This window comes from Apium graveolens, chromosome 4 (genome assembly GCF_009905375.1).
Source record: "Apium graveolens cultivar Ventura chromosome 4, ASM990537v1, whole genome shotgun sequence".
NCBI lineage: Eukaryota > Viridiplantae > Streptophyta > Magnoliopsida > Apiales > Apiaceae > Apium > Apium graveolens.
Window position 1 is genome coordinate 295,951,437 of NC_133650.1, and position 27,797 is coordinate 295,979,233.

Here is a 27,797-nt window from a genome sequence, read left to right on the forward strand (position 1 = left end):
AAATGTGGGGGTGGATCAAGCTAGTAGTTCTACTCCTAGTGAAATAGAGGAACCTAAAAGGAGTAAACGCGCAAAGGTTGTTAGGGACTTTGGAAGTGATTTGATCACTTACAATGTCGAGGACGAACTATTAACTTTTCGTCAGGTCATGGATTCTTCTGAATCAAGGAATTGGAAAGGTATTTTGAAAAATGAGATGAAATATATTATTTCTAATGACACATGAGAGTTAGTTGATCTTCCTCCTAGGTGTTCAACTATGGAATGTAAGTGAATCTTCAAGAGGAAGTTGAACCTGGATGGATCAATAGGTAAGTATAAGGTCAGGCTTATAACTAAGGGATTTAGGCAAAGAAAAGACATTGATTACTTTGATACATATTTTCCTGTTTCTAGAATGACTACAATCTGAATTCTTATAACATTGGCATCCGTACCTGGTATCATCCATCAGATGGATGCAAAGACAGTTTTTTTTCATGGTGACCTTCAAAAAGAGATTTATATGGATTAGCCTGAGGGATTTGTTACTTCTAGTAACGAAAGGAAATAATGTAAGTTGGTCAAGTCCATTTATGGCCTACAATAAGCTCTTGTAGGCTGGCACAAAAATTCGGATGAAACTGTTTTATTTTTCAATTTTTTAGTTAATGAAAGTGACAAGTGTGTCCACTATAAAGTTAGAGGCAGTGAAAGTATTGTGTTGTGCTTGTATGTGGATAATATTTTGTTCTTTGGAACCAATATTAATATTATTAATGAGACAAAAAGTTTCTTAAAAAAGAACTTTGAAATAAAGGACATGGGTGAAGGTAGTATGATTCTTGGGATCGAGTTGACTTAATCAACTGATATCTCTTATTTTGTGTCTAAGTTGGTGAGATACACGAGTTGTCTAAACAAGACTCATTGGGAGGTACTGGATAGAGTTCTTAGATATCTTAAGGAAACTATTTCCCTTGGTTTTTATTACCAAAAATTTTCGGGTGTACTTGAGGAGTACAGTGATGCAAGTTGGGTAGCTAAGAAATCTGGTTTCATGGACTTATGTTAGTGTTACATGTAGTAAGCATACCTCTTTCTATTATTTCCGTTCATTGTGATAGTCATGCAACTATCGAAAAAATTAGAAGTGTTAAGTATAACGCGAAAACTAAAAGACACATCCAAGTTAGAATAAAGTCTATAAGGGGTATAATGTCTGATAAAGTCGTTGCTATTAAGTTCATTGGTACTCAAGATAATATAGCTGATCCTTTAACTAAATGACTTGAGCATGTTGTAGTCCATAAATCTAGGTTGGGGATGGGGCTGTTAGCCCTACATGATTCATCAATGGCGGGAACCCAATACACCTAAGAGGAGATCCCTCGAAGTGTATTCAATGTGGTAATAACAAGTCGTAAAGGTGAGTCGCATGTACCTTAATTATAGATTGATACTTATGAATATGAAGTCTTTCCCCTGTAAACCTTTAAGGTACTATCACTGCAAGTATAACATGAGTTAAAAAACTCTGAATGGGGTCAAGTCTTTATGACGATATGGTAGCAGTTCATCTCCAAAGATGCCAAACTAAGCGAATGTAATTGTGACATTGCAATTAAAAAAAAGGATTATTTCTTGAAGCATTCGATGAATAGGATCGAAAGAAGACTAATAACGTCTCAAAGTCGTTGATCATCACTATATGGGGTGTCGTTACACAAAATAAATGGAGATTCAAGGTGTAATACTCCATCTATATCCGGTAACCATCGACGTAGAGGATTTAGAAGGGTTCAAACTCAGAAGAGTACCAACTCCGAAAAAATGTGTCATGTTAAACTCTGATATGTATTTCCGTATGAATTTGTGGGGGAATGTTAAAAAATTGGAAGTTTGGGGCTTTAATACGTAATTTTTGAAAATTTCGAATATGGATCTAAGTAATTTTTTTAGCGTAATCCACGGAGAAATAAGTACACAAATATTTTTTTGTATGGAGTAAATGTGTCGTGTATTGTTTAAGTCAGGATCAAGGGTTTGAGATTCTGCCTCAAAGTCTTGATACAAACAGAAGGCTCGACCTAAATAGACATATATTTATATTAATATATAAATAAGAGTAAGGATTATTATTATGTAAATAATAATAATTAGGCTCTAATATATATATATATATATATGATAATATATAGTTTTCTGGATAAAGAAAAAAAGAAGAAAAAAACAGAAAGAACAAGAACCCTAGCTAACCTCTCCTTTTCTCTCTCCCAAATATACATACATATATATAGATTTTTCGTGCGAATTGAGGGTCGGTCGATGGATTGCTCTGTTGTTGTATTATCCTGAAAATGAATTCACTATATCCCAACACAATATAGGTGGGACATATATTTCTTCAAGAATAGTCGTTTCTTTTTTGAGATTTGACGACTCAAATGTTATACAATATTAAAATTATAATATAGATAATTTTTCTTTCTCATTATTATTTAATATTGTTTCTAATTATCAAATTTGTTTGAACTTCGTGATTTATTTTGTTAATTGGTTATGATTGCATCTTCTTAAATTCTGATTTGAATCCAATATATTATTGCTGCTTGTTATAAAATATTCTAACACATCATGTATATTCCATTTCTTCATGGAAAACCTTTTACCTCTGCAAAATAATCTATTCGAACTTCCTTTACACTTATTTATTGACAACACAACATTACATGATCTTCAATGGGCCGAGTCACGAGCTTTGGTGGTAGTTCACCTCACTTTCTGATCGCAGCAAATTTACGAACCACTTTACAGAAGATTTAGGAATCCTTGTAAGATTATTTTGATAGTCCACGTAATATAATCCAAATCTCTTGGTGTATCCGTAGTTCCATTCCCAGTTGTCAAGCAAAGACCATACAAAATAGCCTCGCACATCGCATTCATCTTCCCTGCATTAAATTCGTATGAAATTTTATGTTTATGCAGATCTCAAGTTTGATCATTAAGAAGCCAGGTTTATATATGCTAGTACCTTATTGCAACTGATAGGTTTGAGAGATAATAGTTATGATAACTTATCCTCTTGTCATCGCTTAATGCCTTGTTTAAAGATATGTGGTGTCTATTTGGATCATCCATACCTGCAGCAAATGAATTCAATATGTTATAGGGTATCAATTACAGCGAATAAAAATAAGTTTCTGCTTTGAAAGTATGTTCTCACCATTTTCAGTAATGAACACTGGTGGATTTCCATATTTATCTTTTATATATCGTGCTAATTTCCGTATGCCCCAAGGAACAATGTGCAACCAGCTAGAAGCAGCCTGCAGACAAGGGAGAATCCACGATTTGTTAGTTGATCTATTTCGTGGTTCTCATATTATGTTCCAGTTCTCATATGATGTCTGGAAACATACTTTTTCTCCGATAGGAACTCCATGTCTAGATGCTACAATCACATACAAAAGGAAAATTAATGAGGTTTAGATATATCATAGAGATATAGGAAATCAAGAGTGTTTTGGCATCTTACATGTAGTAATCACAACACTATCTGATGAAGCATCTTGCAATATGAATTTGCGAACTCGAGTTTTATCATTCTTTGCATACAATGAGGTGTAGTGATTTATGCCAACAAAATCCAAGGATCCAATTAGGGATTTAGAGACAATTGGACTTATATCAGGTAGTCGCTCCCCCACCAGCTTTTGCATTGAAAGGGGATAGTTCCCGAGCAGAAGTGGATCAAGAAACCTGATTCAATCGTTACTTTGAAGTAGACATTCATATTTAAAGTTGAAATATCATTATGTTCTTTATAAAATAATTACCATCCAAGTTCAAAATCCATCGCTCTACTTGCAGCATCTCTGTCTTCGTCGCTGTCAGATATTGGTTCAAACCATTTGGCATCCAGTGCTATCCCGATTAGACCTCCTTGCCTTTCCTGGAAGGGGAAATTGAAGATTTGTTACTGTGGCATAGTAATTGTTTGAAGTAGCAGACCATCAACGGGAGTAAATCATGTACAGAACAGATTTCAGATATGTCCGCTGTTCTCACACTTCACTGTCCTCAAGGGTGGATTTTTTTGGATTAGATGTTTTTCATTGCTCTCAATTACTGTGGTTAGTAATTTGTTCTATGTTTTTGTAATCTGTTTTGAACTAGACGTGGATGGCACTTAGATTCCCCTGCTCTGTCTGTTACCGTGAAGAAAGTTAATCATGTCGGAGATCCTAAATTAAAAATACATTGTAAGTTAGAGATAAGATACCTTGAAATTTTTCTGGTAATTGTGGTAGGCTGCAGCATGAGACAGCAGGATATTGTGAGCTACTACGTATGGTTCAATGGACGATTTTCCTGCCTTGCAAAAGAGATGCCCTAGAATTGAACACCTACCGGGAGCCTGAGTTCCAGAGTCATAACCTTGCATTGCTGCATTATGAGGTTCATTAAAGGTGATCCAATATTTCACTCTATCTCCGAAGGCCTTGAAACAGGTAAAAGCATAATGCTCAAAATCTTTTCTGCAAGCAAAATACGAGCCTTAGTATAAATAAGTGTTTAGGTTTATAATGACTAATATATACAGGATGGAGTTTAAATCACTTACACAATATGGTCACTTAACCATCCTTCATATCTATCTTCGAGCATCTGTGGAAGATCCCAGTGGTATAAAGTTACATAAGGCTGAATTCCTGACAGGAAGCTACAGCAGACTCTTCAAAACCGCTGTACAGACTTAATAACAAGAAAGTTCTTTGTATAATTTGCATTTTTTGCTAACTGACCTTTTTCCAGTAAATAATCTAATAGGTTATTGTAGTATTTCAATCCATCTGGATTTGGTTCTCCTGTTCCATCTGTATATACAAAATTGTAATGTTAAGACAGGTTATCCGCTTATCGCTAAGGCTTAAACCATTTCATAGCGGCAAAGTTTCAGCTTACTCGGAAAGATTCTTGACCATGAAATTGAGAATCTGTAGGCATCCATTCCCATGTCCTTCATCAAGTCAATGTCCGTCTGCAATGTAATTTAATATTCAAGTTATAATTTCCATTTGGTTAGTTTGAGACGAAGGAAAGTTCAACTTTAACTTAAAGTATGATATCACTAGTAGTATTATATAACGTTAGTTGTCAGCACCTAAAGCTATTCCATTCTTATCTTTAAGAAGTCAGTGACATGCTCTTTGACATCATTAGCTTTGGTATTATCCAAAAATTTCTACCTTCATACTAATCTAATGCATTCGGAAAACTTTATCACTATAAGCTTTGGTTTATCATCTATTCTGAAAATTGACCGATAACTTGATTTCAATTCTGTAGTGATAATAATGTGAACAAGGAAGTAACAAAGGAAGGTAGGAATTAGAAAGTAAATTAATGTGGCGGAAAAGGAAAAGAAGATGATACGATAATCTAAAGTAAATAAGAAGAAATAGTATGAGAATGATGAAGCATAAAAGAAGTAGATCATCATTGAAAGTGTAAACTAACCTTAAAGCGATGATAATGATCCACTGCCGTGTTTGCATTGCTGAAGTCCAAAATCTTGCCTGAACAAACAATCCATGTCAAGCACAACCTGATATACACTATACTTACTCTACCAATTTCTCTCCTTAAGCCTTCGGATAGTTATATAATTTTCGATGTTTTAAGTTAGTACCTGTCCGGCTTGCAAAGGTATCCCAAATGTTAGCACCCTTGTTTCCTTCATTCACAGCACCTTCAAACTAATAATACACACACATAAACCATTTGACATAACCAAATGAGCATCAAATTATAAGTTAAAAATGAAAGGCATGGAAATGAAGATACCTGATAAGCAGAAGAAGCAGTACCAAAGATAAAGCCTTGGGGAAAATGGGCTCGGCTGATGGACTCAGAATTCCAAACAAGACATGCCAACAACACTAACAACATTAACAACTTGTCCGACATAACTTCTACTACAAAAACCAACTCAATGCAAAACTGCAAATATGTCTGTATATATTACAATTCAATATTATATAGAGAATGATAGATTTATATATATGTTGCACAAAATTTAGCTTGCACTCCAACTAAAGATGCGGGGGCAGGATCGCTTCTTGTTGCGTGAACGCGCGTGTTAATGCACCAAAAAGATACGTACAAGATATATATTCACTAGTCATAGCAAACAGAACTGATATTTTTCAGAACTGGTATTGTCTATATGAGAACTTTTATAACTATATTGCACGCGCTGTTATATATCATATAAAATTATACAGATTCATAACATAAAACTTTTCTAAGAAGGGGCAGGATGAAGAGCTGCAATTTGAGCTCCTTGTGGTGACATAGGTTGAGAAAAGCAGTTGCAAACTTCAATCAATTAATTAAAATAAGAATAGGGTGTATTATAACATTCTTAGTAAATAGCAGCCCCGTTTTTGTCGACTGCCTTCTTTACTTAAAAATAATTATTTTACTTGGTGGAGTAAGGAATAAACAAACATGCTCTGCTCAAGTCGGTGAAGTGGATTGTTTGGACTCTAATGCAAAATCATTGGATGAATAGTTTTTTTTTTAATTGTGGGAAAATATCCCCGCTAGATCGTGCTCCCGAGTTGGATTAACGATAAATGTAAAAAAAATAATAACAAATGACTTCGAAAAATTTCAAATTAAATATGTTCAAGATAAGTTAATTCATGTATAACAAAAATCCTAAATTCAAAAACTTAAATACGACGCGACTTTCTTGATTTATTATGTTAATCCTATTTTTGAAACTTACACGGCGTTAATCCTATCCATGATTTTTTTTATAAAAAGATTATATTACCACGTGATTAGGACCAAGACCCCGGATAATTTTTTTCCGCTAAATCCCCCAAATGGAATTGATAAGAATGAAATGTATGAAATTTTTTGTACAGACTACATTAGAGCATTTTCTTTAAATATATTATAAAATATTGACTCTTAACAATTTAATATACATTCACCTTCAACGACATTTTTTATATCCACTATTTAAATAATATTTTAATATTAAAATATTTTTATTTAATAGGAATACAATACAAAGTGGAGAGAGAAAGTGGGTGGTTGAATTACTTAATAACAAAATACTCCTTCTGTACCTCCCAATTGTTATCGTTCCTGGGAGACTGTCAGACACGCAATTTAAGATGAAGAGAAAATATAGTTCTTTAAATTTTTTTAAAATTTTTATTTTTCTGAATAAAAGTTTAAACATTCTATTTTTATTCAGAAAAAGAATTTTTTTTAAAAAAGTTATAGAAATATACTTTTTAGTCATCTTAAAATGTGTGTCACATACTCTCCGAAAACGATAACAATTGGGAGGGACGGAGGGAGTATAAGTTAAGAGCGGATAGTTGGCTCTTAAAAGAGACCAAAGATATAAGACTCTTAAGATTTTAAAGAGTCTCTTTGGAGCTCTAATTTTGAAAATGTTCTTTATTTTTCCAGTTAAGAGCTTGTTGAAGATGCAATCCGTGGTACCATTTCTAACAACACAACCGCAATACAAAAGTAGTCCAATCCACAGCCCAAACACTAAACCCAAACACAAAATATCGGCACAAAATATCGGCCCAATAACACAACCCTAAATCCACATATATAATCATCTCATTCTTCTCATTTCCTCTGTTCTCCAAACCCTAGAGCAGAGATACACACAACAAAATCAATGGGTCGGGTTATCAGAGCACAACGTAAAGGAGCGGGTAGTGTATTCAAGTCCCACACTCACCACCGCAAAGGACCCGCTCGATTCCGGAGCCTCGATTTCGGTGAGCGAAACGGTTACTTGAAAGGGGTGGTTACCGAGATAATCCATGACCCGGGTCGTGGAGCTCCGCTTGCTCGGGTCACTTTCAGACACCCGTTCCGTTACAAGCATCAGAAGGAGCTGTTTGTAGCTGCGGAGGGTATGTATACTGGTCAGTTCATATTTTGTGGAAAGAAGGCTAATCTTATGGTTGGTAATGTGTTGCCTTTGAGGTCTATTCCTGAGGGTGCTGTTGTTTGTAATGTTGAGCATCACGTCGGTGATCGCGGTACTCTTGCTAGAGCTTCTGGAGATTACGCTATTGTTATTAGTCATAATCCCGATAACGGAACCTCCAGGTATGATAATTTTGTATTGTTTAGTTGTTTAAGCTAATGTTATGTTGGTTTTTGTATTAGGATTGTTATTTTAGGTGATATTGCTAGAAATTGTGCTAATTATTGGAAATGTGGATGGTTTGTGCTATTTAAAGCTTAGTGTGTTTTGTTGTGATATGCCGAGAAAAGTATGATGCAATGTTACTGTTGTCTTTCTGAGAAATGTTTAAGTATTTGCATTATGATAATTAGGCGCTTATTGGAATTTTTTGTTGTTACATTACTCAGGGTAGAACTAGTGTAATGTTAATTCTATGCAGTCATTTACTATATAAACATGTTATATCTTTGAATAAGCTTCAATTTAAAAGACATCTCATGCACTTGTCACTCAAATTTTTACCCTTCTGTGGGCTTCTTTTTAGGAATTAGAAACCGTGATCCTTCTAGTCAATATGTAAATATTATGTTCATTTGTGGGTTTGCAGTTATTTTTATTGGAAAATTATATTGTTCTTAGCAAGCAATTGGGTTTGTGCAGACTAGAGGGTTGTGTGAGCTAGAGGGGCATTTATGTGCCTCGGTAGTCAAGAAACAAACATAATCAGATATTAAGTTGCTATGTAACTATTGTTTGCAGAGAACTGGTGAAGTATCTGTTGTTATCCAGTCTCCGGTCATAGTTTTGCATTTCTTCATTTGAAAATAAGACAGAGCTTGTTATTGTCGAAATATATGTAGTTTGTTAAATATCCCAGCCACACTATTTATCTGGATGAGTGGATGTTGATCATTTTAATAAAGACATTCCATGTCCTATCAATTAATTTTTTTGCTGCTATCCTGCTAGTTGATTTGTTTTTTTGTTCCCATATGGTAAAAGCGAAACAAGTTCATCTTGCTGACAACAATACTTTAGCATGAAAGTTTTCTTGTTGAATTTCAACATTTGTAATTTCATGCAAGTTTCACAATTCAGAAATTCTGATTGTGTTCCTTTGGTTTGCTTATAATAGGATCAAGCTTCCATCTGGTTCCAAGAAAATTGTTCCTAGTGGTTGTCGTGCTATGATTGGCCAGGTTGCTGGTGGAGGAAGAACTGAGAAGCCTATGCTTAAGGCTGGAAATGCTTATCACAAGTATCGTGTGAAACGTAACTGCTGGCCCAAGGTTCGTGGTGTTGCTATGAATCCCGTTGAGCATCCTCATGGTGGTGGTAACCACCAACATATTGGTCATGCCAGTACTGTTCGTCGTGATGCACCACCTGGGCAGAAAGTTGGTCTCATTGCAGCTAGGAGGACTGGTCGGCTCCGTGGGCAAGCTGCTGCTACTGCCTCTAAAGCTGATAAAGCATAGTTTTTGTGTTTTCCTATCAAATTGATATACTGCTTTGACTTAATTTGTTCGCTCACTAGGAATGTGCCGTTTAAGTTTTTGCTACTTTATGTTGTGGATTGGAGTTTTAAAGTTGGTTTTATATATCACGACTTTATAAGTATGCTTAGAAGTTAGAAGGAAGTTTTTTCTGTTTATTACTTTATTGCGATGTTGGTCGCTTGGTGCTACTTCTCTTGATAGATGGTTTCACTGCCCCTTAATAATTTCTTATATTGATCGAGTATGATTCAGTGTTTACAAATGATCATTGCACTTGTAAACAAATGTGCTAGAGATTGATTGTCAAGAAGGTTGTACATAAGTTTTTCTTTTGTGGTTAAATTTGTTAGAGCTTGTACTTTTGTACATAAGTTTGGGACTGTTCAAGACTTCAAGACTGTGCTGCAGCTGTCTTTAATCCAGGTCACCTTCAGATGGCAGAAGTGTTTTTAAAACTTTATTTATGGCAGAAGTGTTTTTAAAGCCTGAATGTTGGATTAGCGTTAAATAATATTTGACACACAAATGTCAAATACCGAATTAATTTAATATCGGTGTTTGAAAATAATATTAGTTACACAAAATACAAAAATATAGTATGAAATGCATAGAGAAACATATATGAAAATAAAAAATATACCATCTAATTATTATAGTGTAAATTTTAACAAAAAATATATATTATTATAGCGTAAAACCTATGCTATTATTGTGGCAGGTTTATAAAAATTGTTAATTAAAACAACTTTAAGACCCATGTTTTTCATTAATAACAAAAGTTTTTTTTAGTCGTAAATACTGTTGTAAAAATCGGTAATCGGAAGAGATTGGTCAAAATACCGATTTAGGGTTAATTAAAAAATCGGGAATTAATCCGAGAAAAAGTCGGATGCATTTTTATATTTCAAATTTTATTTAATTTGAATATCTTATTTTGTTAGTAATTTAGTAATTTATAAGCTAATATATATATTTATCATATTATATAATTTATAGTTATCTAAATTTAATTAAAATTTTATTTTATTATAGAAAAAGTTTATTTTCAATATGTCTATCAAGAATCAAAGAAAAATACGTAGAGATTATATTAAATTTTAAATCGGATCGATCACGAAAATTAACTGGAAATTAATAGTTAAAATGGAGAAGTTTAAGAACGCCCAAAAAAACGCAAAAAACAGGAGTATTTTCTTTTCGTGCTCTCTAAAGTCTAGGGTTATAAAGAGCGATGACCAAAAATACATTTTTTAAAAAAATTGTAACAATAATATCACATTTTCAAGTATATGACCAAAAATATCCATCTAATACGCATTTGAGAAATGTGTATTAGGTAAAAAAAATAAAAAAAAAAGAAAAAAAACAGAAACAAAACAAAAGTCACGCATTTCTAAAATGCGTATCACCAAAAGTCGAAGGGTGAGACGCATTTTCCAAATGCGTATTTCTTTTATATATTTTTTTTTAAACATTTTTTTATACAAATTACTCGTTTGTTAAATGCTTATTAGTAATACATAACTTAAAAATGCGTATTATAGTGGTATTTTTGGCTGATGATATTCTTGTCGCCCACTTCAAAAAAAGTGGTATTTTTGTAATTTTTTCGGTTATAAATAATCTCTCAGTGTCCCCGCCGTTGTAAAACCCTAATTTCACAGAGCTTCAACCATTTTCGTCTCCTATGGTGAGCCTTTTCTTTCCATATCTATCAATTGGCATTCTTCATTTTCATGTATTTTATTGTATTTCCATATCCTATGAATTTGTAGGCTCCAAAGAAAGGTGTAAAGCTTCCGGTAGCCGCGAAGAAGAAAGCGGTATGAGTTTTATGTTTTTTTGATGCAATTGGTATGAATTGTGAATTGACTGTGTTTAGAAGAAAATTTAAAATGTATTGGGGGTATTTTGTAGGATAAGGTTATGAATCCGTTGTTCGAGAAGCGTCCTAAGCAGTTTGGCATAGGAGGTGCAATTCCACCTAAGAGGGATATGCATAGGTTTGTAAGATGGCCAAAGGTGGTTCAAATTCAGCGCAAGAGGATGATTCTTAAGCAGCGATTGAAGGTCCCACCTGCTTTGAATCAGTTCACTAAGACCCTGGACAAGAATCTCGGTCAGTTATCAATGTAGCTTAAAATTGTTTCTTACTTGAAGGATTCTATTGCAGGATGTAATCGACCTTTACATTTTTGTACCTAGTGGCTGATTATTGTATATGTTAGTCATGTTGTTTAATTATTTAAGTAGAAAAATGAAATTTGTTAGCCTGTTCGAATTTCTTGTAAGTTGTACTCTTGTTTGTATGATCCTTATCTATAATTTAGTCTGTGGCTCATGCTAGATGTTGCTTAGTTCAATGCATTTCATTCTGGATAAATATGAAATGGTGAAATTATTTTCCTGTTAATAGAGTATTAAGTCTTGATGAGATTAAAGTATTGTTATGCTCTTTTTATGTAAAAACTTTTAAGTTCATTTGAAAACCTTATTTGAAGTGTAAAATTGTATACAAGAGGATTCAGGTTGAACTGTGTTTGAGTGAAGTAGTTGTAGATGAAGGCACGAATTAGCCATTCTAAGAGTCAATTCAGTACACTAAGACAGAAATCTTATTTAATATGTAGCTTTGTTGGTCAGTCAATGTGGATATTTTAGTAGAGAGAAACCTTAAGGAGTAAAGGGTATGAAGAGACTGAAACAGCTTCCTGAAGAATCTCCATATTCTTAGAAGCAATTTCTATGTTTGGCACAATGTTCAGTTTTTATAATCTATGAGATTCTTTGTTAAACATTATTTATTTTTGAAATGGGGCAAAGGCCTGCATTTCCTTATAGAGAACTCAGTTTACAGAGTTCAAGCACTAAAGCCTTTTCCTTGATTGGGATTGTATTTCTTTTAGGCTATAGCTTCCGTATTAAGTATTATTAAGTAGGCTTGCATCCACAGTGTATAGCTGTATGACTTCTGTTAAAATGCAGCAACAAACCTGTTCAAGATGCTTCTCAAGTATCGGCCAGAAGATAAGGCTGCAAAGAAAGAACGCCTTCTGAAAAAAGCTCAGGCTGAGACTGAAGGAAAGACAATTGAGTCTAAAAAGCCAATTGTTGTGAAGTATGGGCTTAACCATGTCACCTATCTTATTGAGCAGGTTTTCTTCCACACGTTTGTTGGTTGCCTATTTATCGCATATCTACTTTAAGCTATTCTCCTTTTGACAGCTGTTTATGTGATTTTGCAGAATAAAGCACAATTAGTAGTTATTGCTCATGATGTTGATCCCATTGAATTGGTTGTCTGGCTTCCTGCGCTATGCAGGAAGATGGAAATTCCATACTGCATTGTCAAGGGCAAAGCACGATTAGGAACTGTAAGTGCCCTGTGGCAATTTCTTTCATCTTTTATTAGAAAGGTTCATTGTGAAAACAGCTTCAGAACTGAATTTTAATATTGTTTCCAGATTGTGCACAAGAAAACTGCATCTGTATTGTGCCTGACCACTGTTAAAAATGAGGACAAGATGGAATTTAGTAAAATATTGGAAGCTATCAAGGTATGTACATAATGAATGAGTTGAACACACAGGATTATTATTTGAGGTTTAATGTATACAGAAGCTAACGGTCATTTTTTTGTTGTTGCAGGCAAACTTTAATGATAAATACGAAGAGTACCGTAAGAAGTGGGGAGGAGGTATCATGGGTTCGAAATCACAAGCCAAAACAAGAGCCAAGGAGAGGATCCTTGCCAAGGAAGCTGCTCAGAGGATGAATTAGATGCTTTGGTCAAATTACTTATGGTTATGTTTCTGTAAGATATCATATTTCCTGAGGCATTCGGGCAAGTCAGGATATTCTTATGTTACATTTTTGTTAGACTTAAATGAATGATTGTCTTCGTCAAAAACTGATCTATATTTGGTTTGTTGGAGCTTGTTCCTTGAACTTGTGAAGAATCCTGCTTTGGGGATATGTTATCTATTAGTTTTGCAATGCAAGGCTAGATGTTGAAATTCACAGAGAATGATAAGAGTAACTTTAGCGGTCGTTTGGTTGGAGGCATTCTGGGTTTCGTTCATTTCAACCCCATACTTGATGTTTGTTCAGAATTTTTTTCCACCAAACCCATTCCTCATAACCCCAAGGTATGAGTTTTTGATATACCCAAGGGGAGAGGTGGGTATGAGGAATCAATTTTATTTATAGTATTTTAATTTTATTTAAGCAATCAAATGTATATGTTTAATACAAAAATAATTTAATGAACTAAAATTTATTAAAATGATAATTAAAATAATATTAAAATTAATTAAAATTAATAACTTAAAAAATATTTTAAATCTAAAATATTTATTTTAACACTCAACCAAACACATGATATCATAGATGATACCTCAACCCCATATCATATCAGCCCGATTCATGATTCTAACCCGATTCCTGATTCCAACCAAACGACCCCTTAAAGTTTTTATTCACTCATTCAAGCTATCTTTTGCCTCAAAATATTTAAAAGATTGTTGTTACTTCTGATACTTATAAAAAAAAGTTGTATAATATTGAATCTCACAAGCTGACTTTTTATTGTAAGAGCAAGTTCAATGCAATGCTATAAGTGATGCCATTGTTATAATTTAATTTCAAAAATTTCAACTTCAAAGAAGTTTTATATTTGAATGCAAATATGCATATATATATTCTTGGTTCTAAATTTGAAACTAATGATACATTTATGTATCTAGCCACATTATCATACTACTGCAAAAATGAGATGCATGTTGTTGTATTTTAAATAAAATAGTGACAAAACTTAGGTAAATAAGGAAATATTTGGTTTAAAAATGCATATAGCATTGAAGTTTAAGTTTTGTTTTAGCACTAAATGACACTTTTTAATTCCAAATTATAGCAATAACTATATTTATTTTACATTTTACATTTTACATTAGACATGCTCTATCTGAAAATTTTGCAGCAACCTAGTACAGGGTGTACAGGGCCTGGAACGTGTGATCTATATATGTATCACATACATTACATGCCTCTACTTTTTTCTAGTAGCTATAAGTTTTGAATTAAATAAGCACTGTATACTCTGTTAGGACCTGAATCATCCCCTTCCCCGTGATGCTTGCTATCTCCCATGTCAAGACTCAGTTCCCTTTCGCCATCATCTGTCCGTACCATGCATTACGACCTTTAAGTGATGTCACGTATCAGCAAGCTTCTCAGGCTCTTCTTGTGTCGACAAATGAGTGATAAAAATCATCTCAGATGTACAGTGAGCAAAATATACCAGACTTACTGGTAGCACTTTCAATGGTCAGAGGCTCAGAGCTGCCACCATTCCTGATAAAAAAAGATTAACTATCTGTATAAGATTTAAGTTTGAGGTAAGATTGTCACTAGCATGATGCCCGCTTCGTGTGGCGTTGCTTTTTTAATAAATTAAAAGAATAATCAAGTGATTACACAGAACAGTTTTTACAAAATTAGGAGTTTGGATGTGTAAAGTTATTTTGTTTATGAGGGTGACCAAGAAATGGAAGAAGGTTAAATGAATGAGATTACATTATTGTGAAAACCGTTTAAAAAGGATTGAGCGCGACAAATTTTTATTTCTTGTTTTTTTGCTGGACTACTCCCTCTTCTTTGTTATTTTCGGTCCGTAGTGGAACTTGAGAATGAAATAAGGTGAAGATTTTAACTTAACGTTAACGGTTACTCAGCAATAGAAGCTCTACGTTTAAGAGTGATAGAGTAGTAGTGGTAAACATAATGTGGTTTCTGTAGTATATGGGTAATGTCATAACACAACTTATGTGGCAATCAATTAGCAAGGTAAAACTGCATTTCGTTATACTTGAAAACCATAAAATTCAATACATAATAGTTTAACCTTCTCACTTTGAAGCTTGGAGGGATAAGTAGAAGCATGGGGACATATAGTTTCACATTGTACTGGATGCAAAATTCAAGCAAAATTGATTGTGGAAATCATCAGGATTTGATTCTTTGTTCTCTATTGGGTTCATGGATTGGGTTTCTGTTTTGTCGGTGAAGACTGAAAGGTAAGATTTGACATCATGTCCAGGTGGTAGCTGCTGGTTGATCCCTGTCAAAGGCAGTAAAGTGAAGAACGGTATTCAGAATAAGCTTCTGTGTAATATTGACAAAGGAAGGTTGGGGTGTAATGCCATACCGTTGTTGTCTGTTGCTGCATAGAGGTTGTGGCCTCTGTTAGATGTTGGTTTGGATCGATGAAGGCTGTGCAAATGTTTGTTGCCAAGTATGTTTTGGCCTTGTGCAGTACATTGAATTCCTTTATGATAAGTTTGATGGTGTATTTCCTGTTAACCAATGCTTTCAACTCTGTAGGGAACGACTTATCTTCTTCCATCTGAATGTAGACTAAGAAGTTAGCGGTCTGTGGAATGAGGCATGAAATGATAGGTTAAAGTATTAGTTGTTACCTGTTTCAGTAGGTGGATAACTCTTTTTCCAAGAACAGCTCTTACCTGTTGGTCGTTGAGGATGATGTCAATGCAACCCATGTTATCCGATGCCTTTACAGTTACCTTGAATCTATGTATATTGAAGAGGCCGAAGAAGGTATTAATTTGCTGTGAAATGTAGACACTATTTTCTGTGAGGGAGAAGTTTGTAATCTGTCACTTACCTCTTGTCGGGGCAAGGCAGGATACGATTGCAATGCATACAATACCATCTATCTTGCTCAAATTCTATTTCTCCAAAGTATTGTGTGCAAACCGTCTTGTACCATGGATCGGTCTTTTCCACAGCAGTGATAATTAGGTGTTCACAAATTTGTCTCTGCAAGTACATAAACTGTAATATTGCACGAAGAAAAAACTGTTACTTGTTTAGCTTTACAGTACCATGATGTATTCCTTCCCCAGGCTTATAATACTCGCAACATTAAGCATTTCCACCGCTGCATGCTTGTCCATTGCATACATTTCTTGTTGGAAAGCAGGTTGTGTCAATCTAATGATATTTGGAGAATGTTAAAATTGTTACATACATGACATTAATGTAAGGATTGTGTCAATCTAAGTTCTTTACTTACTTTTGTCTTAGCTGCATCATACTATAATGATTGTAGTTGATATAACATTGAGCCCCCCTACACTTGAAAGATCGACTTGATCTTGGAAGGGAAACGTTTATTTATACATGCACAGTGTTTATAGAGAAGCGTCAAAATACGTAAACATGTTTTGGAATGATCAATGAACGGAATAACTTACTACTTTCATACTCGGCTACTTGCAATAATCAGTGTAGTAGGTTTTTCATGAACTTCTTTCATCTGTTCATCAAACATCTCAGCAAATGTATCCCAGAAAGTGACATTGATTGAGGACCTACGAATTATTTTTGGGATATTTGACGAATAAGGATGAAAATAACCTAAAAATATGGAAATGAAACGTAGAAGGAAATGTAACCTTCCATCGGTGAGTATTAGCTTAACTTGCTTCTGAGCATCATTAAATTTGTTAACCAAATGTGTGAGTGGCTGATAAAATTTGACAATTCCAATTACATATGTGGATACAATTATTTGCACTTGTTAGTTTCAGTTCAAGGTTTAAATGTTAAAAACTTTATTTATTCATTTCACCTGCCAAATGGGTTGTTTGTTTTGTAAGCTCCATCAGCTCGCTATGATCATAGAAATCAAAAGCATTACTTTCAATAGTACATGTACTTTCCTCAATCTCTTTAATTTGAGTGTCTTTTGAGAAAACCAACTGCACATCATTCGCGAGTCATAAGAACTTGTCATCGGGTTTGTATGCCTGAACGACAAACTTCCTAATGATATAGCACTTACCCACAGCTATGATCATAGCGAGCTGATGGAGCTTACAAAACAAACAACCCACTTGGCAGGTGAAATGAATAAATACAAGTTTTTAACATTTAAACCTTGAAATCAAAAGCATTACTTTCAATAGTACATGTACTTTCCCCAATCTCTTTAATTTGAGTGTCTTTTGAGAAAACCAACTGCACATCATTCACGAGGCCTAAGAACTTGTCATCGGGTTTGTATGCCTGAACGACAAACTTCTTAATGATATAGCACTTGCCCACAGTGAACATATCTGTTAACGCGTCATCTGCGTTTCCAGGGATGAAAGCGTGCATCCTGCTATTCTGGGGGGTTTGCAGAAACTGGACATTAAATTCTGCAGCTGAATGTATAATACTAAAGCTTCATAACATAGTTTACCTTGTCATCTAAGAGAATGATGTTGAAACTTTTGAAAATCTCGCCCTTTCTTGTAGCTCCTATCCAGAACCTTGTAACTCTTACTCTTATTTTCTAATCAAACTTCCCAACTTTGAGGCTACTTAGGTCGTCAAACTTTGCTTTGGACATGATGCTCTTCACAGTCTAGGTACAATGCTAAATTGTTTGGTGGTTGAAAGTTCTCTGTTGTGAATAACTTACCTTATAGTCATAGAACCATAAGGTGTTATGTTTATCACCTACCACCATTTGCACTTATGCTTGATTTGATAACAACATTTACTTACCCAGAAATGTAAATGATGAAGGAATTTTTTAATTATTTTCCTTTATATTTGATTGTGGTGTGCTTATAATTTACCTGTTTGTTTTTTTGAAATGGCAAAAATCAACAATTGTTCTGTCACACTTTTAGTTTTATAGTTGTAGTCGTAGGTGGACAATTTTGCTAATATTGTATCGTTGTAAGGTATTTGTAATGTATGATAATTTTTCTGTAATTAGTTGTTTGGCATCAGCAATATGGGCAACTACTTCATTCATATCTTATCATAATTAAATACAGTCAATTAAAGCTGATGTTGTTAACAAAATAGATTATGACATAGTCTGAATAGTTACAACTGCAAACATTACCTTTACGTAGACAAAATTCCCCATCTTACTGATTCTCCTAGTTCTCTTCACTTAGCCTTCTTTTTCTGGAGAAAGTTTATTAATGGTTAGACAAAAAAATTAGGGATATAATAACATGTTGTCAAATGTCAAATTCAGGTTACATACTTTGTCTGATTTAGGCTCCTTCTGAATCTGACCTTCTTCATCAAATGGCACTGGTGTGTGAAGTTTTCTTGCTCGAACCTTCTTGCTTGTAGATTTGCCTGTGTTCAGGGCTTGCATTAATGTATCTTCGTTCAGTGATACCTACATGTGAGAAGGTAGTCATACATTACATGTTTTTTAGCTATATTGTACTTTTCATGCTAATCTCTTACATTCATAGCTGACATATCATTTGTCTCAACAGTTTGGTTAGAAGACGGGGTGAAGGTCCCACCAGATTCATTTTCGTTTCCAATTCCAGTAGCTTTGTACACTTCTGAGCCATTCATGACATTTTCCTCTGTAATGATGACCGTCATATTGTATTTCTACTTCTTAAACATTCTCAAATACAGCGGGAATTGTTGATCTCCCAGTTCCTACACGTGTAAATGACTGGTTTTAGTAAAATCTATGTATTAGTTTACAAAATTAATGCAACACAATATTGGAGGTTAACCTCTTTGTCCGGAGAATACAGATCTTCAACAGTTTTCTGTGCAATTTGAGCAACGGCTACATGAGGTAAAACTATTGTCAACGATCCAGTGTAATCCGAGCATTTTATTTCCAACCAAAATTGTATCACAAAGAAACTGATTATGCATGTAGAAACTGCTCAATGTTCATATTACTGTAAAATAATTACTTGTCATTTTACCTTCTTTTGGGATGTGGTATGATCTTCTTACAATTTTGACATTTGAATTTGTCAACTATGAAAGGAACTTCAATAAGACATCTTGTGCATTTTGTTAGGTACCAATTAACATCCTCATTAACCTTGTCAATCAAAACTTCACACACAACTTCCCTCTGAAGAGGAATATCATAACTTAGTTCCTCTGCAATGACAATGACAATACCACCAAAATAATTACAGTACCTGAACATGTGTTTCAGTTAATAGAGTAATATCTCTCACAGTTAGTGTCTGTTTGGTGTCTTCTTCATCAACATCAGACATTTCAGTCATTTGATCGCATCTGAAGGCATTGGAAAGCAGCATAAATATGAAGGTAAATTAATTTTTCTAAATTGTCTTAAGTAAAAATTGCACCTGTTTATGAGGTCATCAACACTGTAATGATCGGGATTGATAAAAATCCTTGTTGCGGGATAGTTTGTAAGGTGTGCTCTGCCTATATCCGTAACAGATTATTAGTGGGCATTTTGACTTAATTACGTAATACAAATCATTATGAGGGTGCCATTACCCATACCTTCATACGAACTCACTCTAGACAACTGATAATAATAATAATAATAATAGGCTCTTCCTCCTCAAGTGTTGCAGAGCTTTGTCAATTAAAATTCCAAATTCGTCAAACAAAGTGACAGACACGCAACACCTACGTAACGAAAAGCTGCTTAAGTAGGTAGGCCAATAACTAATTACAAAAAACACTAACACATTGTCGAATTAGAAGACAAACCTCCCATCTACCAAATCAAATTTTATCCTTTGTTTTTCCTGACTATTTTTAGTCGAAGTAATGAGCGGTCTTCGGTTCTTCAAGTAACCAACCATGTCTAAAATTGAAAACATTTTAGTACTAATAGGCATTGTTATCAATTTGAAAAAGAGTATAGCATCCATACCTACTAAGAACCTATTGTCTGTTGCAAGTTTCTCAATTTCAGTCATGTGGAAAAGATCAAAAGCATAATTTTTAATTACTAATCCCGGCTCAGTTGCTCTGCTTAATTTTGTGTCCTTGGTGAAGAATATGTGTTTTTTCTGACAGGGCGATATGTTTCGTCACCTAAAAATTCCTTCACTTTAAAGTTGTCAACTATGTAAATGCCTCCTTCAACCAAAGGGCAAGTCAACTCCGCACAATATTTTGCATTTGCAAAAGCGTGAATTCGATTGTTCTACATATTGTGAATCAACATCATATTAAAAGGTGTTTTGGAAGTGAGGCATGTAGTCCCCAGTTGTAATTATGATGTGGTACTTACCATATCATCGATGAGAAGCATATTAAAACCCCAAAATTCTTGTGTTTCTCTGTTTATTCCTTTCCACGGTGCCTGCACTCTTACTCTACATTTCCAGTCATAACTTGAGCTATCCACGTCACTCAAATTGTCGTACTGGTGTAGATCCATTTGTAGGCAACTTATTACTTCAGTAGTAGGTACCTGCAGATGCTTTCAATAAATGTGTTCACAACTCAGTGAAGTAAGAGAAATGAATGCAAAGTGTAAGTGCCAGATTTAAAGATTCATACCTGATATGCTGCGAACTGTAGTCGGAGGTTCACTAAGTCTTCACCTAACTTGTTAATGGTATGTATATTTCGAGCTTCTTAATGGTAAGTAAAGATATATGTAACCGAAAGCTATGATATGGCTCTGGTTACTGCGTAACTGTGTACAGCAACAGGACTTGTAATTTGGTTGATGACTAGTTCAACAGGTGGAACTTTATGGCATCGTACATGCTCCAACTTGCACATAACTGACACAGTGAGAGGTTCATACTTAAATTGAAGAATATGACATCACCTCATAAAAGTACAATATGCCAAAAAGCTACCTTCCAAATTATTCTAATACATTTACAAAATAACCTATAACTCATATAAGTATAATATATTCAAAGTGTTGATAATAATCTAAATCAAATATATTAATACGTCAATTTATTTATTTCATAACTTCGGCTGTTGTTTTTATAGTAGTGGACATATTATTTGATCGAAATTAGATTCTATAAATAATCCTTTTTCACAATATCAAAAAAAGTTCAAATTTAATTTACGCTATACATATTTTGTTCATTGATTTTAAACCAAAGGTCAAAGTAAATTATAATCTTTGTATGTTGTTTGATTCAATTCATTACGCGATCGATACGTTTTTGAAATCCGAACGCCTAAAATTACATAACAAAAGCGTGTCGTAATCATGTTTAACAACTTGTAATTTCAAAATTTTGTATTTTTAACTTCTTGAAGAACACAATACCAATCTTAAAATTCGAATCTAAGAAATGATTGTAGTATTTGTCATTACAACTTTTTTTTAGTGCGTAATAAAAATTATTTAGAAAAAATAATTTTAGTTAAATCTGTTTCATTAAACTTAATAATGACATACCTGGGAAATCTTAATTTAATGAAGGAATCTAAAAGTACAATTTCGCATTTATCTTTAGTTTCGTATGTACGTACCCACGTAATATTATATGTAGCATATAATATAATTGCCGAATAAGGTATTACGTAAGTAATTAATTCTACGAGACATTGTCATTTTTACCTAAATACATTGTCATTAGGTAGATTTATATAGGTCGTAGTCGTACTCCTTACGAAATGAATAAATACATTGAACAACGGTTTTCTCAATAGGATGTTTTGAAAAAAAAATTGGGGCATAATACCGTCAGCAACTACATATAATCTGTGACTTTGAACTGGGTTACGGGGCTGTGAATTTTTGGTTCCAACCGATTGTAGGTAGCATCAGTTCAAAATGTAATAGCATATTACGTCAAGGGAGGTGCAAAAAATTATTATTTTTACTATACATAGTTGATAAAAAACGTATCAGTTCGACAACATAATTAAATTTTCTAACTTCAACCAAATTGTTAAAATTATAGGTATTATGCTATACTTTTATATTACATCTTCTACATGTACAAAATGGTTTACCCAGTGCGTAGTCAAAGGGTTGCGGCTCCGGGTTAACTCCGATAGAAAAAAGCACAATGTACATACGTTACATTAACCAAACTATATGATTACAGTGAGCAAATAATTTTTATTTTCTGTAATAAATAAACACAAAATGAACCAAAATTAATTTTCTACATAATAAATTCGCTACAAAAAAATATCACATTAACTAAATATGTTTTCATATAAAATTATCTATATAGTTTAATTATTTAAATAATATATTAGGTCGTATTTTTTTAACCATACTTGCATATAAAGGTTTCAATATTTTTAGATTTATATTTGAATAAGGGTGCAACATTACGAAAATAAATAAATACAATTATTTAACAGACTATTTTATTGACATTACTGGAGCATTTATTGAACTTTGAAAATAAGGTAATATATCTTTTTAAAAAAATCAAATTCATTAAGTAATATTTGTAATCAGTCAAATACATTGATAAAGTAATAAAGTATATTATTTTTAATTAAAAATATCCGAATTAAAATCACAATTACTATTAAGTATTTAATTCTTTATTTTATTAATTTGTAACTTTTGTTTGTTTCTGCATATTTTAAAAACGTGTGTGTCAAAATTGGCAAAAAAACGTGTGTGTCCTCTCACCATTCATTGAATAGTCACGAACCGTGTATTGGTGAACGAACAGATGGACCATTGCATGTGTTACAACTGGACTATTCATCTCCCCTAAAACCTCTATTAAAGCAAACTTCATCAGACTGAAAACGATTCATTCATCATCTCCTCTTACTCAAATTTCTTCTTCTCTTCCGCCACATTCATCAACAGAGCAATCAGAGCAATGACATCCGCTTCCAAGAACAGGTGAATCTCTTTACTTATACATGTATATACATTTGTAAATAATTTCATTTCTCTGAACTTTTAGTCCATTTATATGATTATTTAGCGTATGCTTCATGTTTTATGATTTGGTTGCCATGTCTTCTTCTTACTTCTTTACCTGTCTTGTACACCCTTTGCCATCCTCTTCACTTATGCATGTATATACATATGTACATTCTCCAATTTCTCTGAACTTTGAGTCCATTTGTATGATTATTTAGCGTCTGGTTCATGTTTTATGATTTGGTTGCCATGTCTTCTTCTTACTGACATGCCTGTCTTGTACACCCTTTCTCCTCTTTTCACTTCCTTTGTTGTATATTAAGATGTCCACACCGATATTTGTTGTCCTAACTTTAGTCCTTTACTTTTGTACTTTAATGTATCATAGTTTCTGTAACAGATAAATTTAGTTACGCCTGTTATCATAATTTTGATTCATGTCTTGTAAGTGCTATATCGGTGGGTAAAAGTCCGTAGTTGTACATTGTCGGGTTCATTTAAAATACATGTGATATGCTTCCCTTCTGTATTCTTTGAAATGACTTTTGTCCTTCTAATCGTTTCATTTCCTGCTGTGACATTATTGTTGCACTTAGATTTATTTTTTTAATTTTACTGCTATGATATCGCCTAACCTAATGTCTCCTACAGTGGTAGCAGTTCAGATGAGTGCGAAAGTGCCGGATGTGAGAACCGCAGATTCGTGAGATCGGAGAATATGTAAAAGAGCATGACCAATCTCAATGTTAACCTGGCTGCTGTCTCCAGGATGGTTGAGGCGCTGGGGGAGAGCCACATGCAGTTCAGTGGGCACATGACAATGAAGCAGGAAGAGTTCAACAAAAGGTTCAAGGCGGAGCAGCATCTTCTGCTTGAGGAAATTAGGCTACTAAGGATTGAGCATGGTGAGATCCGCAGGAAGATGAATGAGTGGTTCTGAATGCCTGGCAGTTGGGCTGGTTTAAAGTTTGTTTATATTTAATTATGTTTTAATTATATTTTAATATATTCATGAACAATGGGGTTTTATTCAGATGTTATGAACGTATGACGTGATGTAAGGATGTGTAATGGTTTTTATGATGCTTATATTTCTGTGGTTTTAATGTGAATGTTGTTATTTATTTTCATTTTCTCTGCTAAGTGATTTAATCATGTATTACCTCCATAAAAGTAATGCTTCGTTAACTATGATGACATTAAACATAACTTTGAAAAACTGTAAATGGAAACAGAGTTTGTACATGCGTATGTATGTAACTATGAGTACGGGGAAGTCTAACAGACTGACATAAGAAGTAATTGTACTTGGTAGGTAAAGATACTCAAGGTTCTGTAATATGCATGATCTATTTCTTCATTAAAACTTACTACTACGTGTGCTAAAGATACATGATGTCAGTAGGCAATTAGTATTCTGCAGCATCGAGCCACTCAAAGTCATGATGGTTGATGTACTGGCAAATGCGTTTGACGTCTACACTACTCTTCTGCAACTCCTAGTTCTGAAACAACTGTTGTCTTCCACTCCGAACTTTAACCTTGAATCTAATGTATATATATTTTCTATTATACATGTACTTCTAAAAAGATATTTGTTAAATACTTAGTTTGAGAGTTTAAAAAAAATTAATTTGAAATGAAATAATAAGGTCATATTACATCTAACAAATCAGTACTCTTATTCATTTCCATTTAGTTTCCTTGAAATATTGTTTATCAACTAAAATTGTAATATGAAATTGTAACTTTTGAAAAGAAAATTCTAAGTTGTGGCATAATTGGCCTCAATTTTTCTTTTACTTTTTAATTTCATTCTGAATTGTATTTGAATTTTTTAGTTTGGTTAAAGTTATAATATTTAGCAAATTTACACAATTTATTTAGTCAATAAAAAATTAAAAATTTGAGAAAAGAACATGTATTTTATACTCCCATATATTTAAAAAGTGACATACTTTTGACATCTTCATTAAAAAATAGACAATTTAGTTTATCCATGATCAATATTACAGTACAAAAGTATTGGTTCTGTCACTTTAGCTGACAATATATTACACCCACAACAATTTGTATGGTTACATTTTTTTTAATTATTATCTTAATGTATTTAAAATAAAAGGGGTGGGGTAGTCAAGTAAGTTGTAGGACCAATTTCCCAAAATCCAAATTCGATAACTTATTAGATATATGTAATCATCATAAAATAATAACTTCTCAGTTAATATATATTCTTTACATTTTTTATTGAATGTTATTATGTATATGACATATTTTGTAAGAAATCAAATTTAGTTTTCACCTAAATATGAAAGAGTTCTTTACGAAAATTATTTTCTAAATTCAAATGAATAATATGTTTGGCTAAAGATTAACATGATCTGAGTGCTCAAATTGAAGAGCTGGTCAAATTTCAGAATGCAAGAAGTTGAGACAGATGAAATTACACCCATAACAATTTCTATGGTTACATTTCTTTTTAATTATTATCTTGATGTATTTAAAATAAAAGGGGTGGGTTAGTCAAGTAAGTTGTAGGACCAATTGCCCAAAATCCAAATTCGATAAACTAATAGATATATTTAATCATCATAAAATAATAACTTCTCAATAAATATATATTCTTTACAATTTTTATTGAATTTTATTAAATAGATGACATATTCTGTAATAAATCAAATTTAGTTTTCACCTAAATAAGGAATAGTTTTTTAACACAACTATTTTCTGAGTTCAAATGAATAATATGTTTGGCTGAAGATTTACATATCTGAGTGTTCCATATTGATGACAGTACTCCATATGAATAATTTATTTTAATATATTAAAAAATAAATTATTAAAAAACTTTTATTGCCCTTTGGGATGCATTAACCGACCTTTTTTGGGATAAAAATACTAATTCGAATTACTTCAAAAATTGTTAAATAATTGGAATTTTTTTTCGGGTTACAGTTTGAGGTTCTTATAATATGATATATTGTCAAGTTTTAGATTAATATCAATAGGTAGGTGAATTAGTATTAACGAATTAAAATAACATTATATTAATTGTCAAAAGAATAAAATATTGATATATGAATTTGGACGTAGATTTAGACCAAATGGTTGTAATAGACAATTATGTTGGCCCTAATTTAGGCCAATTTTTAGGGGGGAAATCTTGGGCACTGTAGGACTTAACCTTAGGCAATGGATAGTGCCACCCTTAATTTTGGTCGCCAGTCTTCACCGGCCTAAATCTTGTTTAAAAACAAACTTCAAATATATATATATATATATATATATATATTTATATATGAAGTACTTTTGAAAAATAATATTTAATGTTTAAGTTAAATATATAGTACTTATTTAACAAAAATATATTACAAACCATGATTTGTTTTAATTACAATTAATAATATGGTTGGTTGAAGATGCACTTGATTTAAGTGCTACAATTCAAAAGCCTATGGAAATTCATATATATTATATTAATAGAAAATTTTATTTTTTCTTTTTTGACTATAATGGTGTGCGATATTATAATAATAGAATTTTAGAATCTAATATTTCGTTAAAAAAATTTTACACTCCTTCAAATCGATATGATATAGGATTGAAATAATGTTTGACCGAATATATGGGTTAGATAAATTAAATAAGTGCATAACATAATTTATAGTTATAAAAAACCTCTACATTTTAATTAAAAAAAGTTGAACTGAACCACATACAACCCAATAGAGTGGGTGCTTTTAAGTTACAGTTATTGAACACGCAGGGGGAGAGCCGAGTGAAAGGGGTTGTCCAATAACTTCCACAAACTGAGAAAGGGGTTTCTTAGGTTCCGAGGGGCTCATTGCACATTGTTAAAGGTAAGAAGTTCTTTTCTTCAATCTTCAGTAGTTGTTCATGTCTGCAATATATATGATCAATTAAACTATTAGACATATATGTGCTTATGGCGGCTTCCTATGACGCAGAAGGAGTGTGTTATTCAGAATGAAAGGAATGCAATTGCTATGTCCTGTTTTTGTAGAAGCATATAATAAAGGAGAGTTGGTATGTTGTTTCCTACTTTGTGATCACAAATCTTTATATTAAGGCATGTACTTTTACTTCATTTCTTTTCAAATTTGCTTAGTCAGTACAATTAATCTATTTATATTTTTTCGAATCAGCCTTTGTCTCGGAAGTTTATAAAAAATGTGGGTAATCAATTTACCAGAACAGTGTATCTCCGGGTTAGAAATGGTGATGCATGGCAATGTTCATTAGATAGTGTCAATGCATGCATATGAAATGTTGGGAAAATAATGGATATTTATGCAATTAAACCATACGGTGTCTTCCTTCTTGATTAAAAAGACCATGTACGTTTTCATGTTCAAATATTTGATGGTAATACGGTGGATATTGATTACCCACTAAGGCCTATTCAGTATCATAAAGTGTGCAGTACAGGACATGATCGGAAATTTTTTAGTCCAGCAGAAATTGAGAAACTGACAGCAAGGTTCTTCTACAATGCAATGGGTGACAACCGCTTAAGTGACAGAGTTTACATTGGCAAAGAACACCTTCAACAAAATACTTACACTCAGGTTACATTTTTCTCAATCGAATGTCATTTCCCCTTGCTACT

General features: G+C 33.2%; 3 protein-coding genes across 4 annotated transcripts; 2 read left to right on the plus strand and 1 right to left on the minus strand.

The window, feature by feature from the left end:
* Window positions 1-2,566: 2,566 nt before the first annotated feature.
* LOC141721264 (putative beta-glucosidase 41) lies at window positions 2,567-6,546 on the minus strand. Of its 2 annotated transcripts, XM_074524092.1 has the most exons (14): window positions 5,833-6,546; window positions 5,678-5,744; window positions 5,506-5,564; window positions 4,951-5,026; window positions 4,791-4,862; window positions 4,610-4,697; window positions 4,396-4,523; window positions 4,268-4,296; window positions 3,822-3,937; window positions 3,521-3,744; window positions 3,405-3,436; window positions 3,209-3,311; window positions 3,017-3,125; window positions 2,567-2,933 (listed from the first exon to the last, which is right to left on the minus strand). In XM_074524092.1, the coding sequence occupies exons 1-14, from the start codon at window positions 5,953-5,955 to the stop codon at window positions 2,732-2,734; spliced, it is 1,428 nt and encodes a 475-aa protein (XP_074380193.1). In that variant the 5' UTR covers window positions 5,956-6,546; the 3' UTR covers window positions 2,567-2,731. The 2 variants fall into 2 exon arrangements, with proteins under 2 accessions (XP_074380193.1, XP_074380192.1); XM_074524091.1 differs by having other exon boundaries at window positions 4,268-4,523; window positions 5,833-6,541.
* A 1,109-nt stretch (window positions 6,547-7,655) lies between these two features.
* LOC141721265 (large ribosomal subunit protein uL2) lies at window positions 7,656-9,625 on the plus strand. The gene is made up of 2 exons (XM_074524094.1): window positions 7,656-8,145; window positions 9,141-9,625. The coding sequence occupies exons 1-2, from the start codon at window positions 7,706-7,708 to the stop codon at window positions 9,481-9,483; spliced, it is 783 nt and encodes a 260-aa protein (XP_074380195.1). The 5' UTR covers window positions 7,656-7,705; the 3' UTR covers window positions 9,484-9,625.
* Window positions 9,626-11,086: 1,461 nt separating this feature from the next.
* Window positions 11,087-13,531, plus strand: LOC141721266 (large ribosomal subunit protein eL8y-like). Its single transcript, XM_074524095.1, has 7 exons — window positions 11,087-11,194; window positions 11,280-11,327; window positions 11,422-11,623; window positions 12,490-12,659; window positions 12,750-12,878; window positions 12,969-13,061; window positions 13,153-13,531. The coding sequence occupies exons 1-7, from the start codon at window positions 11,192-11,194 to the stop codon at window positions 13,282-13,284; spliced, it is 777 nt and encodes a 258-aa protein (XP_074380196.1). The 5' UTR covers window positions 11,087-11,191; the 3' UTR covers window positions 13,285-13,531.
* The last annotated feature ends 14,266 nt before the right edge of the window (window positions 13,532-27,797 follow it).